The sequence below is a fragment of the Camelus bactrianus genome, chromosome 35 (assembly GCF_048773025.1).
Source record: "Camelus bactrianus isolate YW-2024 breed Bactrian camel chromosome 35, ASM4877302v1, whole genome shotgun sequence".
Classification (NCBI taxonomy): Eukaryota; Metazoa; Chordata; class Mammalia; order Artiodactyla; family Camelidae; genus Camelus; species Camelus bactrianus.
In genome coordinates, this window is record NC_133573.1 from 26242928 (window position 1) to 26259542 (window position 16615).

The 16615-nt window shown below is 53.0% G+C and overlaps 2 protein-coding genes across 4 annotated transcripts in view; both read left to right on the top strand.

Moving 5' to 3' along the window:
* The first annotated feature begins 1634 nt into the window (after positions 1-1634).
* Positions 1635-16613, top strand: ECHDC3 (enoyl-CoA hydratase domain containing 3). 3 transcript variants are annotated; one of them, XM_074358119.1, is made up of 5 exons: positions 1635-1970; positions 5160-5281; positions 6801-6898; positions 8892-9092; positions 10006-10264. In XM_074358119.1, exons 1-5 carry the CDS (start codon positions 1804-1806, stop codon positions 10195-10197), a joined length of 780 nt encoding a protein of 259 aa, XP_074214220.1. In that variant the 5' UTR covers positions 1635-1803; the 3' UTR covers positions 10198-10264. The 3 variants fall into 3 exon arrangements, with proteins under 3 accessions (XP_074214220.1, XP_074214218.1, XP_074214219.1); XM_074358117.1 differs by lacking the exon at positions 10006-10264 and adding an exon at positions 13021-16613 and having other exon boundaries at positions 1650-1970; XM_074358118.1 differs by lacking the exons at positions 1635-1970; positions 10006-10264 and adding exons at positions 2026-3309; positions 13021-16613.
* Positions 14635-16615, top strand: part of LOC141576040 (large ribosomal subunit protein P1-like) — a 44365-nt gene continuing 42384 nt past the window's right edge. The window contains exon 1 of the mRNA XM_074358281.1: positions 14635-14639. Coding sequence (XP_074214382.1) covers positions 14635-14639 — 5 coding nt within the window. The remainder of the gene's footprint in view (positions 14640-16615) is intronic.

Sequence of the window (16615 nt, forward strand, 5' to 3'; positions counted from 1 at the left end):
GCGAGTGGGGCTCTCCAGACTGGGATGATGGAACCTGCCTCACAAGTTGTCCTGAGATGATGTAAGCAAAACGCCAAGTGCAGGCAATGGCAGAGTGGGGGACTTCACAGAGGATGACTGTCATTAGTATTAAGTAAAATTCAGAAGCAGTTGTGAAACCTCCCATTTTCGTCTGTGACATTCAGGCTCTGAGTGTCCTCCTAGTTCCTTCTCTCAAAACCCTGTCCTCCATGTCTCTCCTCTCCTCCAGGCCCTACACTCCTCCCTGCCAGTAAGACTCACCTTTGTAAGAAGGTGCGAAATGTCCTCCCATGGTGATGGTGATGATTCTAATCAGACTTCTTGATCCTGCATGGTCCTCAGGGAGCATGTATGACTGAGAGGGGACACAAATCCCAGTACACAAACTCGAGTGTTCTAGAAATTTAACTTCCTGTAATTTCTCAGCTTATTTGTATTTCAAAACTCCATTCTTCCCGGTGGCAGAAACTTAATCTAAGCCCATGTGGCATTCTGTCCCTGACCCCTGAGTAATAAGCATCAGATGGCTTGTAACGTCAAGGCTCTGTGCTTGGGCAGCTGTGCGAACCATTAGGTGGTCACGCATCGGAAAGACCCGATTCTTCCAAACACACGGGGAGGTTGTAGTTCCCTGCACGTCTGAAGTTAAGAGCGGCTGTGTGATTTGCTTTGGCAAATGAAACATGAGGGCAAGTGGCATTTCCGGAAAGAAGCTTTATGTGCCGGTTCCTGCTTCTTCCATTCTTTCTTTTTCCTCTGCTATAGAGACAGCTGTCCAGAGGACAGTGCTCACCTGGCCAAAGAGCTTTCAGCTGATTTGCAGGAGAACAGTGGTGTGAGTCAGAAATGAGGCTGCGTTGTTTGAGGCACTTAAACTTGCTTTTAGAAAGCCTGAGGAGGGCCCTGGGCATGGTGTCTCCCCTAGAGACTGGAAGATCTTTGAAGGCACAGACCATTCCTTCCAAGTATCCTGCAAATCTCCAGACTGGAAATTTAACAAACCCAGGAAGTAGTTAACTAGCAAATGACGAGGATCTTCTCATCACACTTAAGCTTTCAGCCGCAGGATGTGCTGTCTCGTGTCAGCCACTTAGACCTGAAAAGGGAGTTCCTTTGCCGCCTGGGTGCTTTGGAAAAAAGCAAGGTGTAAATGTAGATCCCACGGGTTCTCGATAAGAGAGGACACAAAGCACTCAAAAGCCAATGCCTGAGTGGGATTCAGCTCACGTAGTGACCTGGGAGGGTTTCCCAGGGTAGGATGAAGCAATTTGTAAAACAGTGGCGTCCCTAGCTCACACGTTCGCCGCCTGATGACACTCATTTTTCTTCTTATCTAGGCAAACCACTCTGTCTTGGTGTTGCAAAACGGGACAAGCCAAACCACTGCTCGCCTCCCTTAAGCCCTTTCATCCGGCCTTGCTAAGGCAAACAAACCTTGGAGCCCGCCTGCAGGTTTAGAGTCGGTCACCCCAGGCCCCAGCCCTCAGCTCCTCCGCGGGCGGGGCTCCAGGGGCCCGGCGGCAGGGTGGGGGAGGCGAGGCCAGGCCTCTGGGCGGGTGTGACGGGGACGGGGCCTCAGGTGGGTGGAGTGACCGGGGCCAGGGTGACGGGGGGCGGGGCGGAGAAGAGTCCGATCGAGGCCTGGGCCCCGGGATCCCCGATCCGGTTTTGCCCGCAGCCGCGAGCGGTGCACGCGCAGCGGCCCGGCTCTGCGCAGCGGCCCGGCTCTCAGCAGCGCCCGCAGCGCTCGGCCTCCCGCGTCCGCGCGCGCCTCTCGCCGCCATGGCCGCCGCCGGCGTGCGGGCCTTGGGGGCGAAGGGGCCCGGCTGGCTGCGGCGCGGCCCGTGGGCGCCGCTCTTCGCCGGCTTCTGCAACCGAGGGCCGGCCGAGGCCGAGCGGCCGGAGCCGGGGCCGCGACCCACCAGCTCGCGGCAGCGGGACGGCATCAGGTCAGCGCCGGGCCGCCGGGCGCCCAGGCCCTCCGGGCCCGCGGGCGTGGGGGCCGCTCCCCGGGGGGCTGGCCGGCTGGTCCGCGACGAGCCGGGACGGGGGAAGCCGGGCCGCCGGCCGCGTCCCGCCGCGCGGAGCCCAGCGGGCTCGGCCAGCGGTCAGCTCCGCCCGCCGCGGACCCCCGTGTAGCCATTGCAGCCGATCGCGCTGGCTGGGGTGTCCGACGGGAGGAAATCCGCGGCTGCCGTGCTGGCAGAGGTCCCGCGGCCGGGCTCAGTGGCCTTTGGGACCCCGCGGGACTCACACGGAGGACTTAGGTGGGACCTCCTGGGACGGCGCCAGCACTTCCCCTAAACCCCCGAGGTCGGTGTGGGCAGCCCTGCTGGTGGCCCCAGCGTCGCTGTGCCTCTGAGAAAGCCCTTGCAGTGAGGGTTGTGTGCTCACAAACTTGACCTGGCTCCAAGGCGAGATCAGGCTTAGCTGAGCTGCTCCTTGGCCCTCACCCAGAAGTGCCCTTGTGGGGGCGGGCAAATAAATAGGACGGAGAGCACACTGTTCTGAGCTCTGCCCTTTGGCTCAACAAGCCAAAAACCCTTCAAGCAAACAGCAACCCTGGCAGTAAGTGCAGAAGGGCCCCAGCCCCCGCGTTGGTCTGGCCAGGGCAAGGGTACAGGGGGAGAGGGTGGGGCAGGCTAAACAATGTGTCTAAGTACTTAGATGTTTCAAATCAAGCTAACTGCAAAACATGTTTTCTCCTCCTCCCCTGACAAGCAGGCCTTCATAAACCTGGAAAGCTGTTTGAATTTAGGATCCTCTGGCTCCTAGGACCTCCCCCAAAGCGCTGGGGAGCCAGCTGCAGCCTGCAGCTCTGTTCTTTTCTTCCCACTCTGTGCTTGCCCCCTCTCACCTCTCTACCCGTCCCTCCTGCTTCTCTGCCAGGGGCTTGGCACACAGGTCTGCAGACGCCCCATGCAGCAGCATGCATGTAGTCTAATCCTGCTCCCCCTACACACAACTGCTCTTGGACACCTGGGTCTAAGGGCGCCCAGGGAATCCCAGGGGCTCAGGTGACTGCAGCAGGGTTTGGAAGAGGGTGGTGATTTCCAGGTGATATCCCCGTCTCAATACCCCAGTGGACTCCTGGCTCGTTGGGAGGGCCCCTCTGGAAGAGGGCCTGAGCAGGGCTCTCCAGGGTGGTAGTGACGCTCCAGATGCAAGACATCCCGTGCTTTGAGCCAAGACAGCCACCAGGAGAGTTCAGGTCCACGAGATGTTCCGGAGGAATCCACCGGGGGTGGTGACCAGCTGAATGAGAAGGAGGAGAGGGATCGGTTCTCAGTGAGTTGAACAGCAAGCTTGGATGGCTTTCTGAGATCAGCAGAGAGGGGAGGGGCTGGTTTGGTCCCAGGGGGAAGATGCCCAAGGGACACCATGGCATCCCCGGAGAAGTCCAGGAGACATGTGGATGAACTTGTGGGTCTGCAGCTCAGGGAGAGTAGAAGGGAAGTAGTAGAGAAGTAGGGCAAAGGCTGGGCGGCGTCAGCATGGAGGTAGCGGTTGATGCCAAGGCCATGGTGAAGTTGCCTAAGAAGAGTGTACTGGATAAGCAAAGGCAGAAGAGGGAACCCTGAGGATCGCTGGATCATCTGGGGGTGAGCAGAAGGCTAGGGGCCCATACAGAAGTCACGGAGGAGTGGCCAGAGGAACTGGGAGTGGAAGAATGTACTTCTAGAAGGAGCGCATGATACAATGGCCACTGGATTTGGTTCTGGCAGTTAGGAGCTTCCGGTCTTAACAGTTTTAGTGGAGTGGCAGGAATAGAAACCTTGTTACGCTGGGTTAAAGAGTGAACTTGGCAATTCAGAGCACTCTGGCAGGGTCAGAGGTCAAATGGGACATGTGAAGGGTCAAGGGAGTTGAGGGCTGGCATCTGTTTTACACAATTTTGCCTGAAGCCTCAGAATCTAAACATGTCACCAATGGGGTGGCAACTTTTTAGGTTTGCTACAGTGAGCACACTCATTTTATTGGAAGGTTGGTTTCTCAGCAGTCTCTCACTACCACCCCCCACAGCAGAGGTTTCCGGGTCTATCAGCACGTCAGCTACAAGTCACTCCTGTATTTGGGAGAGAACCTGTTATGAGAAACAAAAGGACGACTGTCACAGCCACCTGAAGATGGCATTCCCAAGAAAATGGTTATTCTTACTGCACCGAAGTCAATTCAGTCACCAAAGTGGCTTCGCAGAAAACAGTGACACGGAAGGCTTTGATGGAGGATCTGAGTTGACACACAGCAGTGGGAATGTCGTATTCCAGGAGGACTGAGGGAGGCTGAAAACATGTGGGCACAGACTGATGGGAAACAGACAGAAAGCACACAACTATCATCGGGTGTCTGGCTCGTTGCCCGGGCCTTGTAAGAGCAAAAATAAGACACTTCTGCGTCCAGGCAGTAAGATGACAATACATGTTGTTATAGTCAGCATGTGGGGGACCTTAAAACAGTGAGCAGGCTCTGAACACCCGCTTTGGGGGGGGTGACGTGGCCAGGAGAGCCCTCGCACTGTACAGTCCTGTCACTTTGTTTTTCACATATCGTCCTGTTCTCGGGCAGCATAAATTCTGCAGAGTTACAGGATGCCACGGCAGAGAAGATGGGAAGATACTGTCATGCATCTGTATCGGCAGCTGCACCTTGGCCACCTCTTCCGTGGGGCGGGTGGGAGGAGATACGGGGGCCTGTTTTTGTTCCTGGCTCCTTTCCTAACCTTATTTTTTCCGAAGAACAATGGAAGTAAGTTGAAGGTAGCACCGTGTGTCATGTCCCTCCGGTTCCCGCAGACTGACAAAGCTCTTAGCCTTGCAGGGTGGAGGGTAATGCTTTTGGAACCGCTGTGACTTGCCCTTCCTGTGGAGGTGGCAATAAGGGTTGTGACAGCAAATCTAGAGAAAAAGGGAAACATATCAAGGGAAGCAGGAGAAAACCCATCCGTACTTCTGGCAGTCCCTTTGTTTTGACTTAGCTGTCCCTCCAGAGAGTTGACAGACCCTCTCACTGGCCTCTCAGCTCCCACAGCTCTTTTGTCTGATGTTTTAAAAATAGCCCCCAAATTAGAAAGGAATTTCAGGGGTCCTCTCTTGTCTTGACTGGTGCACGACCCAGTAATTATAAAATGATCTTCGCAGGAGCATTGTCTTAAGCAATCCAAAGAAAAGAAACGCACTGTCGCTGGCGATGCTTAAATCTCTCCAAAAAGACATTCTTCATGAAGCCGAGAGCCAAGATCTGAAGGTCATTGTCATTTCAGGTATTTATCTGATGTCCATCCTCAGTGTTCTGCAGAACCCAGAGGAGGTGTCTCAGAATTCTTTGGTTAACCGGGGCATCCTCTCATTCAATGGGAGAATTGTTTTGGAGCTCCTTTACAAGAAATTAATTATGGAGAACTTGTGTGTAGTTGGAACTGTGGTCCTAACACTGTTGGCTGTGGAAATTACAGCGAAGATTACCATGCAGTGAAAATATGTGTCTTTTCCTTTTTGTCGGTTACTAAACATTGCCCCACGCGGTTCTGCTGGTCTCCCCATCAAAATCAGAGAGTTGATTTCCTCACGGACCTTCTCCAGTGGGTTTACACCGGTCCCTTTGGTGGACTGCCTGGAAGCTAGGACCAGGCTGCTAGGGCACTTGATTGGTTTGTCTCTCGGTTCTGACCAAGCTTTCAACTGAGAGCCGCAGTCTTCTTGAACGGTGCCTGAAAGCATGCCCTATTTTACCCATTTCTTTCCTTGCTCTCTTTCCAGTAAGAACTTTTATCAAATTATCTGATGGTGATGGCGGTGGTATAAGTAATAGTAATGTCAGTATTTTATTTTTATTATTTTTTTAAATGGAGGTGCTGGGGATGGAACCCAGGACCTCGTGCATGCTGAGCACATGCTCTGCCACTCAGGTCTTCCCCTACAATGTCAGCATTTTAAAGCATCTACAGACAAGAAACATGGATGATGCTCTGTGATGCTTTTTTTTTCTAATTAGGGTTCAGTGCTTTTGGAGAATGTGACCATCTTATCAATGGTGGAACATACACTTTCAACTGTTCTATGTGGGGAAGGGAAAAGAAACAGAGCCGGTAGAGGTCAGGTCAGCAGCTGGGGGTGGGGGGAGTGGGGGTGTAACCCGGGTGCGGCCAAGGCAGCTCACTTCCAACCACACCGTCTCCTCACTTGTTTGAAGGGACCAACGCTGCCTGTCAGAACCAGGCCACCAAAGGAAACATGAGAAAGTGTTATCAGCTTATCAGTTGAATTACATTTTATTGTTAATGACAACCGTGGGAATAAAACCACATCCTCCCATTTCTTGTTTATAAAATGAAGGGACTGTCTTCACGCTTTGACCTTCCTGATGCCAGCCTGAGGGGTGGCCGCGTCTGTAGACTAAATGGCAGGGCCGCTGCGGAAGGCTCGGTGGTTTACATGGCCCTGGATGAGTCCACACACTCAGGCCAGGCCGAGTCCAAAAACAAAAGATTGACACACCAAAGGGACAGCTCTGAGCAAAGTGCAGCCTTGGTCACAGCCTCCTCTTTGTAGACGCGCGCTGCCCCTGGTTTCCATGACTCCTACGCTGTCATCACAGGTTACTGGCCATAGCTCTTTAAGCTGACTGGAACTATTCTTATCAAAATCTGGCCATTAACTCTAAGTGCCCACAGCACGCGTAGGCTCGCTCCCTCCAGTTACTCACTGGACAAGGAAGTGAACATCCACACTTGGGTTATTTACATCTTTTTCTTTTCTTTTCTCAATTGGAAACACTGGCAGCTGAGGGGCCTGTATTTTCCTCTGGGCATGACTTAAAGGAACTGACAGATGAACAAGGCCCAGATTATCACGCTGAAGTATTTCGAACCTGTTCGGAGGTAAGCCAGGGTGGCGGTCGACATCGCAAGCCTGGGAACAATCATCATATTAAACATTGCACTAGCCCCCTAGTTTACAGATAAGGTTTTAGCCAGGAGATGTAACCACTGCAGAACTGTGACACTCCTGTAGTCATTGGTGAGCCCTTCATCCAAGCAACTGTTTGGTTTGAACTTTTCATTTCATGCTTTCTATGTGCCAGGTAATATTTTGAGAACTCCAGATATGCTAATTTCTGTAATTCTCGTGTTCTGTAAGATGGTTATTGTGATTATACCCATTTTACAGATGTTAAGATTGAGGGATGGGCAGCAAGGAAGTGACAGATGGGGTAGCAAACCCCAGCAGCCTAGTTCCAGACCACCGTGCTGATATTTCTCCTGGGAAATTTCATTGTAATGAGAATACAGCATTCCATGGCATGGAGATGGTTCAGTTTATATAGCCATTTACTTGTTTTTATATATTTATAGTTTTCACTATTATAAAATAATGATTTGGCAAGCATCTTTATCCAGATAGCTTTTCACCCTGTTTCAGATTGTTTCGTGGAAGGAGAATTCCTAGATCCAAGGTAGGGATATTTTAATGCTGCTAATACAATGGATTCCCTAAGTAGTTCCCACCAGCTTGTGCGGAATCCCAGCCCCTCCTGGACTACAGACAGGAGACAGACTGTGCAACCCAAGTCACAGCCACAGCTGAGCCGTACCTTCAGCTGGCTAGGTGACGCATGACACTCAGACCCGACACAGACCTTTTCTGTCTTTGCAGGAAGGCTTTACACGCCCCTGCGCTTCTCCTCGGTATTGGAGGTCCGGTGAGAAGGGGTTTCGCCCCTCCCCCTCCCCCTCCCCTACACGCACGGCCCCTAAGCCCACCAGCCCTTTGGGGTGCGGGTGTGCATGTGTATGTGCATTCTCCTCCAGGAGGGTCAGTTACCAGATTCTCAAAAGGCCACCCTCCAAAAAAGTCAAAAATATACTATATCCTCACGTAGATAGTTGGTCACTTTATAATAAAGCTGGCAAACACAGGGGTTCATGAACACAAAGATGAGACTTCTTCAGGCAAAATCTTCGAGTCCCTGAAAGTCGTTTTTCTTGGCATTGCCGCGTGGGATGCCAGCCCAGAGGTGGTTCCCGTCCCCCTCCCGCCAGGGTCAAAGGGCAACCATTTATAAACTGAAGTTACCGTAGCGGCACAATCTGCTTAGAGTGTCAGGGAGAAAAATGGAGACGTTAGCCAATTTATTTCATCAGCTGCAAAAATAAGTCACAGTGCTGGAGATCTGGGGGGCGGGGGCCCCACATGGGCCAGCTTCCGGCTCCCCCTCTGTGCCAGTGGCTCTGTCTTAGGAATCCTATTGATTTTGATGACAGCAGGGTGTTCCCCTCATCTTAATAGAACTGAGAGCGTGTCCATGGTGGTGATTTGAGAGGTAATCACTAAGGAAATTGTTGCCCAGTCTTTTTCCCACCTTAATTTTTCAAGGAAGTACCCAATACCAGTTTCTGACTTTTAATGCCAGAGCTCCATGCAGGGATGTCAGAACAGAACTGCTTGTTCCCAGAGGTCAAGGTCAGCCCTCTGCTCTGGCGGGGTCGCTAGGGGAGCAGCAGTGGGGACAGCATCCTCGTGGAAGCCATGCTGGGTGGACACGCAGGGGCCTGGAGTTGGACAGAGATGGCACAGACCCCACAGACACCCCCGCAGATCTAGTGGCCTTAGGGGGTCTCTTCCCCTCTGAGCCTGGTGTCCTGGTTCCTTCCTCCTGGGTCTCAGGACGGCCAAGCTGTGCGGTCTGGTTCACAGTCGCTATTTAATGCAAGTTAATGCTCTCTGTGGCTTCCTCTACCCATTTTTCATAGTCTCAGACACACCCATGCATTGAAAAGGGCTCTGAGAACAGCAGAGTCACAGGAGATAACAGGCATTAATGTCGCACCTCACGCTTGGACGGACGTGAAGCCGGTGTGTTTGCTTCTCCAGGTCATGATGATGATCCAGAATCACCCGGTCCCCGTCATCGCCATGGTGAATGGCTTGGCCACCGCAGCCGGGTGCCAGCTGGTGGCCAGCTGTGACATTGCTGTGGCGAGTGACAAGTCCTCCTTTGCCACGCCGGGCGTGAACATCGGGCTCTTCTGCTCCACCCCCGGGGTTGCCTTGGGGAGAGCGGTGCCGAGAAAGGTAATGGAACTCACCGCACGCACCCTGCTGGTTGTGATCCTCCAGTGCTTGGGAGGTCAGTTCCAGGACTTTCTGGTTCAAGGTGCCATTTGATTCAGAACAGCCTGAAGCAGAGCTGGCTGATAACGCCACGTGTTCCTGCTCTTGTGTGGGGAGGGATGGCCAGCTTCCTGTTCCTCTGTGGCTCCTCCCAGGGGTCTGCAGTTTGTAAATCACAGCATTTCACTCTTACCTGCCCCTCAGTACAGCTGGTTAGGTTTTTGGATTTGCATTGTTTTCCCAAAGGTGCACATTTTTTGCACTCATACTCGAAACGCAGTTGAGAACCAGTTTTATTGCACAGAAAGGTGGGCCATGAGATATAATAGCCTGGTGACATTGGCCAGGCTGGGACACTAGTGCCACTGGCTGATTGCTGACAGTCCGCCTCATTCCCGAATGGACTGAAAGTAGCCGATACACTGAGTGTGTGAGGTTTGCAGTGGTTGCAGGAACATCCTGTTCATGGTGTGTTGGCCCCAGAAGGAGCCACATTGCCAAAAGCACTGTCATTGCTAACCAGAGTGAAGTCCACTTTCTTCACAAAGCTGTCCTCTTTCCTATAACATTGTTAAAGGTTTACTGAGCATCTCTTAAGTGGAAACTGGTGGTTTCCTTGTTCCAGAAAAATACATCCTTGTTCTCAACTGGAAATCTGTTTTTAAAGGTGGGGACCAAAGTCATAGCAAGTAGGGAACCTAAATTGCTTTCTAGAATACATTATCTATTTTAGCATCCACTAGGAATATTAGCAGCTGCTCCAATGCCTGGGGCACCAGAGAAATGAGACTGAGGGAAATCAAGGCACAGGACTAAGAAGAAAGTTCGGGGAAGCACTCCTCCCTTCCATGTGCCTCCTCATTCGTTTTTACAGAAATGTGTGTTCGTGAGAAGATTCTGCAGACAAATACCTACAAATGCACACACTTATGGAAACCAGCCACACATGGGCGCCATGTTGGAAAAGGTGACCCTCAAAACTCAACAGGTCACTCCAGTGTCCTCAGACTTGGGGGGGATTTGGATCCTGCCCGGATACACATTTACCTTAAATGTTACATATTAATTCGACAAATACTTCTTAAGTCCCTACTCAGGGGCGGGACATTAAATTAAAGTACATTACAAAGTTATTGTTGGAGCTTATTAATGAGCCGTCTTGCAATTGTGCAAATCAAATCTCTTGAGACCTTTTGCACATTAAAGGTGGTTGTCAGCCTGGCCTACCTGCTGCTGTTCAGTGTCAACACCTGACATTCTGGAAGGTTCCATGATGAGGCATTTGAAACTTTTAAATCAGCCCTACTGTTGGGACAAGAATCCATTCTTTCTTAAAACAAACTTAAAATGAAGGCTTAGAACTGAGTCCTAGAAACTTACAGAATGTGTTATATGTGTCCAATTTTAAATTCATTTTTGAGAAGAAAGAGGGAAAAAATATGACAGGAAGAGGCCTTAAAGTCCCAGAACCATGTTGCAGAAACATCGCCTGTGTGGTCCCCTCTAGGAGGAAAACTAGGGGTTCACAAAAATCTAAACCTGACAGAAATGCACCTGCCTATGGTTATTGCTTGGTCACACCGCAGGGACAGGTCCATACTCGGCCCGCGACCCCGCGCGCATCCCCGGGAAGCAGAACAAGCAGGTGCCTTTGCCAAGTGGCCTGGCCAGGAAGCTCCACGCCTCTCACTCCAGCTGAGGTCGCAGGCGTGGGTCACCAGTGTCCTCTGCTGGTCACCTTGGGAACTGCTCGGCTGTGCAGGAAGTGCTGCCTCTTGTCCACTGGGAGCCCTTGTGTTCAAGCCAGACTGAGCCTGGGCATGAATAATTTCCCGCCGTGTGAAGTGCTCCCTCCCCAGGAGTTAAATATGCATCTTCGCTGCACCGTATAAACAACCTGCCTGGTGCAGCTGCTCCCTTCCCTTCCCCAGTCACAGCTGATGTTGCTTGGAGACGTAGAGCCAGCCCCTCAAGCAGTGGGTACCTGGGGGAGCACATCAAAGACAAGAGCCCCCTCTTCCCAAACCAGTCATATCTCCACGTGGGAACACCTGCTTCCACCTGTTTACCTGCCGTAACTCTGTGCATCTGGGGAATCTGATTTCCTAATCGTCTCGTTAGATCAGAGTACAACTTCCAAGCTGGTGAGAGTGTTAAGTGAAAACCTTGGTCCTCAGCCTGTGTGCTGGTCACCAGAGAGTCTGGGGAATTGAGGGTCTCAGGCCCCCCGACCGGCCGCATCAGAATCTGCATGTAACTGTTAACGGTGATTCACGTGGCCACCAGGGAGCAGGGTTCAGCACCACACCTCACAGGAGGGACTGGGGGTCTCGGTGACTCACCGAATGTCGCCCAGCTAATTGGCCAGTTCCTTTCCCTCCGAGTCCTGCCGCATAGCAGCCCCTGATGCTGGTTCTTGTCCTGCGTGGGACCTGAGGGGACCCAAAGACCACTCTGCTTTAAATGACCCCCCCCCCCCATTCTGGGGCTGTGATACCTGAAGCCAACATTAGCGGGTCATACAGATTTACAGGGGGAAGCATGCTAATAACAGCCACTGCACTTGCTAGGTGCCTGCTGAGTGCCCGGCGCTGCAGTCTAAGCTTCACACAGATTTCTCCGTCTTCACAATTCTGCAGGAGGAGGGAGGTCTTGACTTCCATTTTTCAGATGAGGAGATAGACTTAGATGCGTTAAATCGGCCCCTTAAGGTCTTGTGGTTAGTGCGTGGTCAATCTGGGGTTAGAGTTTGGGGACACCAGCCTCCGGGCCCAGCCTTGGCCTCAAGCACTTTTTGTTGCTTTTAATGCAAATCTCCCGGGAAGAGGAAGCATGAAGCCGCCACCTTCTGTCAGGGGGACCCAGGAGGTGCCGCCCTGCCAGGCTGCAGGAGTTGCTTATGGAAAAGGGCGAGAGGAGGTATTTTATTCTCTTATCTGAAGTTTTAGGGGAAACTTAAACAGTAAGTAAAGGTTGTGCTGATTCACAATACAATAGGCTTTCCTTTCCTCAGGGAATGCCCATCCGTTATTTAATCTGGGTATGACCCCTATAAATCTACACGTGCGAAGTAGTGTGAGCTCGCCAGGCGGGTGAGGCCCCGCGGCCGGAGCGGGGCACGTGCAAGGCGGGATCGCGTAGGAAGCGGAAGGGGGGCCGGGAACACGGGTGCCGGGAGAAGGGGCACTCTGCCGATTCCTGGCCCCTTCCCCTGCACTGGGGCTCCTGCGAGCCTTCTGCGGGGTCCTACTCGACAGCCCTGAGCCAGCAGCACTGGGCTTTAGCTCCCCTTTCAGACAGGGCTTCAGCCACGCTTCGCAGTGATGAATCTCTTCCTGCTCAGTTACAGAGTAGTCCCTGAAGTGGTCCACAGGCAGCAGTTCCTGCCGCCAACATGTCATCCTCAGATTATCAAAACTGGGCGGCACTGGGTTTAGTCCACTGCCCTGGCTTTGCAGAGGAGGAAGTGGGGCCGACGTCACCTCGTGCCCGGTGGCCAGCCTGCTGTGTGTTCCGTCTGCGCCCCTGCCGGCTCCTTTCCCAGCAGGCTGAGGGGGGTGGAAAGTGGCCCCTGCAGTGGGTGATGGGAGTGGTGGGCTCACTGCCACAGCGTTTTCGGTCCTTGCTCGGCCCCCTCAAGAGGCAGGTGATGGAATCCTCTTCCTTGGACAGAGGCCAGGGCCCCCGATCTGGGGAAGGAGCAGGACACGAAGGGTCCTTCCCTCTCCTGGGCACCCTGGGATCCCGTCCCTGGCGGGAGTCTGGGGCCTGAAGGCCTTAGGGGTGTTGGGAGACACGGAGTTTGAGGGGCAGGTAAATGGGCCGAGGCAATGGGCTTGGGTCCCGGGACACTCAGTGCCTTAATAATCGTACCTGTCTCCTCCCTCAGGTGGCCTTAGAGATGCTGTTCACCGGGGAGGCCATGTCTGCACAGGAGGCCCTGCTCCACGGGCTGCTGAGCCGGGTGGTGCCGGAGGAGCAGCTGGAGGAAGAGACCATGAGGATAGCAAGGAAGGTGGCCTCCCTGAGCCGTCCTGTGGTGTCTCTGGGCAAAGCCGCCTTCTACAGGCAGCTGGCCCAGGACCTCAGGACCGCCTACCACCTCGCCTCCCAGACCATGGTGGACAACCTGGGCCTGCCGGATGGGCAGGAGGGGATCAAGGCCTTCCTCCAGAAGAGGAAACCCATCTGGTCACACCGAGTGGCCTCATCAGAGGACCCGGGGCCATAAGCCCAGTGGGCAGCGCTCAGGAGACCTGCTGGCCCCGGCCTTCGGATCCCCAGCCACCACCACTGTCTGGTGACTGTTGCAGAAGTCAGCCTGCTTTTACCGCATTAGTGATGGTTACAGGGCACGTGGTCTGTATTAAGAGCCACGATCCCCTGGGGAAGGGGCGAAATGGAGACTCGGGTGCTGATGTGAGCAGAAGGGCCAGGGGCTCCTAGGCTGGGCCAGCAGTGTTGGGAAGCGAGCTGTGATGTGCCCCTGCCCAGGCCCTGAGGTGCGGGGTTGCCCTCACAGGGGAGGAGGTGGTGATAAACCGAGGCATGAAGGAAGGAATTCAGCCTGACTGTTACCAAAAAGTGCCTCTAACGTGAGGTGGGGCCACTTGTCCGTTTCAGGTGACACATCTCAGATCTCCACGAGATACTCCCCACTCTGAACATCTTGATTCTGTTGAGAAACCATCACGCCTATGGCTTTGGGATAATCTTAGGTGATTAAAGTTTACATATTTAGAGAGACTCCTTATCTTGTCTTCCCAACCAGACTGTAAACTGGTTGAAAGAAGAAAATCAAGTAACTCTGATGCCTGGACTGTGGACGTCTCACAGGTGCCTGGTGCTTCTGTGATGAAGGAAACCAGACCCTGGATTCGCGGATGGAAGCACTGGGAGGGGAGGGAGGGACGCAGAACACACATTGTACCACGAGGTAATCACCTGCTCCGCTTCTGGCAGATTCCAAACCAGCATCAGCCATCCGAGTTCCTTAACTGACGTAGTGTTTGGATGAGGACCTGAGCATCTGGCTTCCGGTCCAGTGAAGCCCCAGAAATGTCCTGGATCTCTTGTCCTCCAGCTTGCACCCTGGGGCTGATCTGTTTTTCTTTCTTTCTTTGTTTTTTTAAGTCATCTTTTTCCCTATGAGGAGAATGTGGCCATAAATGTGAGGAGTGCCGAGACAGAGAACCACGAGGCTCCACGCAGTGGGTCTCATTCTGATCGTAGGGGCAGGCAGCCCCTGCACGGGAGGTCTCGAGGGTTTCTGTTGAGACTGGCCAGAGTTCAGAAGAGTGTTTTCCTGGAAAGGAGGTGCAGGAGGCTAAAAATGTTCCTCCAGGAGAGGAAAGGCCGTCAGAGCCACCGTTCACTGGCCCCCAGGACACTCCAGGCACCCGTGGTATTGACTCCAACATTGAACCCCCATCAGAGTCCAGCGGGGCAGGGCCCACTGTCACCTCCAGTCTGAGACCCATCTGTCAAAGGTCAGTCAGCGAGAATGGGGTGAGTGAGGGGTCCAGGCTCCGTCCACCCCAGAAAGCCGTGATGCCCTTTCCCCGGCCTCCCGCCTTGTGGGGGAGCCTGGGCTGCAGTGAGGCCAGGCTGAAGGCTTGACCCCTGCACCATGCAGCTTTCCAGACCCAGGGCTGGACCAAGAGAGCTTTTTACCTGCCGGAGAGCTTTTACCTAGATGCTGGTAACCCGCTGGCTGAAATTCCAAACCAAGCTGTGGAGAACGGAGCTGTGGCGGTCTGCTCAAAAGTAACACCCTCAGTGGAGTCCCCAAAAGTAACAAAACCTCATGCATTTGGCAAACCAGAGGCTGCTTCTCTGATTCCTGTAGGAGCTGCACCGTAGCCTCGAACCAGGAAGTCCTGGGCCTCTAGGCTGGCTTCCCAGCCTGTGAGCTGCAGCCCCCTCGGGGACTCACCATAAATCTTAATAATTGCCGGCGCTGAAGATAATCCAGAAGGAAAACCTGCTACCCAACCAGCAGCGTCATACAATTCATCCCCAAGGCAAATACCAATTTGAGGTTAATTTGCATCGCTGCTTCCTTCCACTGGGATAGCCAATGAAGAAGTTCCGATGACCACATGTGACAACTGCTTTTGGAGAACCTCGTGTGTTCATCTGCCTGTCTGCACTGTTTACTTCTCAGGGAGCTTTGCTGAGCTCAGCCCAGCAGACCATGTGCCAGCAGGGGCAGGGGCTCGAAAGTCAGTGAAATGGGCATTTCCGCTGCTCAGCCTGGGTGAGAGATCCTTCTGAAGGCCAGCCTGAGCCCCAGAGAACAGAAGTTAAGGCACTGGCTGCAGTCGGGCCAGCATGCGGGTTTGGATCTACATGATTCCTGACCACCACACTGTATTGCTCCCAATGTACTGAAAAGGTTACCATTCTAGCCTGGAGAGACCACCACCAGTGCACTCAGAGGAAACCGATCAGAAAGGGCAAAGCCAAGGCCGCACAGCTTTGCTTACCAAAGGGGATTCGGGGGAGAGCACAGATCTGACCTCAAAGGAGTTCAGGTGCCAGGCCTGCCATGAACTTAGCTGTAAGACTGCAGGTGACGGGGCCTCTCTCAGCGCTCAGGTCCCCTTCTGTAAAAATGACCCCCTTGGGCCCCCTGGTCGTCCTCGTTCTGGCATTCCGGATGCTACCATGCTGGGATTGGAAACTCACTGCAAAACCTGAAACAGGTAGCTTTTACTCAAAGAAAATGCTCTTACAAATGGAGAAGATGGGCCTTTTACCTGGAAAGTGTAAATGACATTGGAGAACGAGAAATCGTTACAGATGCCCAGAGCCTGGGGGCCACATCTGAACCTTTAGAAGATGTCTTCGGCTGGGAAGGCCCTACCGTGGGCAGGGCTCTACCCAAACCGGCAGCCCCCCTAGTTTGGTCCAGGTGCCCCCTTTCTTCGCTCCATCCTCTGAGAACCCACTGCACTAAGTAGGGTTTCCAAAGTATGTTCCCTGGGCGACCGGGCTCCTCCCCAGACTTGCTGAATCACAAATTCTGATTTCTGGGACCCAAAATATGCATTTAAAAAAAGATTTCCAAGTGATTCTGCTGCACACTAAAATGTGTGAACCCCTGCCTCAGGGTGGAAGTGACAGGTATCTCCCCAGCAGTATCTGTAGTTTGAAAGGTGGAGGTGGTGTGGCTCTTGTGTTGAAGCTGTGGGCAGTTACTGGAGAGGAACGTGGGGGCGGGGACTTGAGCAATTGGGCAATTTCAGGGCCTTCCTAGGAACCAGGTGCTCACGTGTCACATGGAACATCAGAATACACTCACATCCTGCACTAAATGTCATTCTGTTTAGGGAAAGGGGTTGAATAATTTGTTTTGAAATGGCTTTAAAATATTTGATTAACAAATGATGGTTATTTCTTGGCAGTCATCAAGAGGTAAGAGTTCAGTTCAGCCTGACTGGTGTTGACCTGTTACAGTTAATAAAATATAAAGTTTCAGT

What these genes read in the sequence shown, in the direction of transcription:
- ECHDC3 (XM_074358117.1), top strand. Translation starts at nt 1,804, where the DNA reads ATGGCCGCCGCCGGCGTGCGGGCCTTGGGGGCGAAGGGGCCCGGCTGG. An exon ending in GAAGGTCATTGTCATTTCAG is followed by an intron (nt 5,282 to 6,800) that starts GTATTTATCTGA and finishes AAACACTGGCAG; the next exon opens with CTGAGGGGCCTGTATTTTCC. An exon ending in GGAGAGCGGTGCCGAGAAAG is followed by an intron (nt 9,093 to 13,020) that starts GTAATGGAACTC and finishes CTCCTCCCTCAG; the next exon opens with GTGGCCTTAGAGATGCTGTT.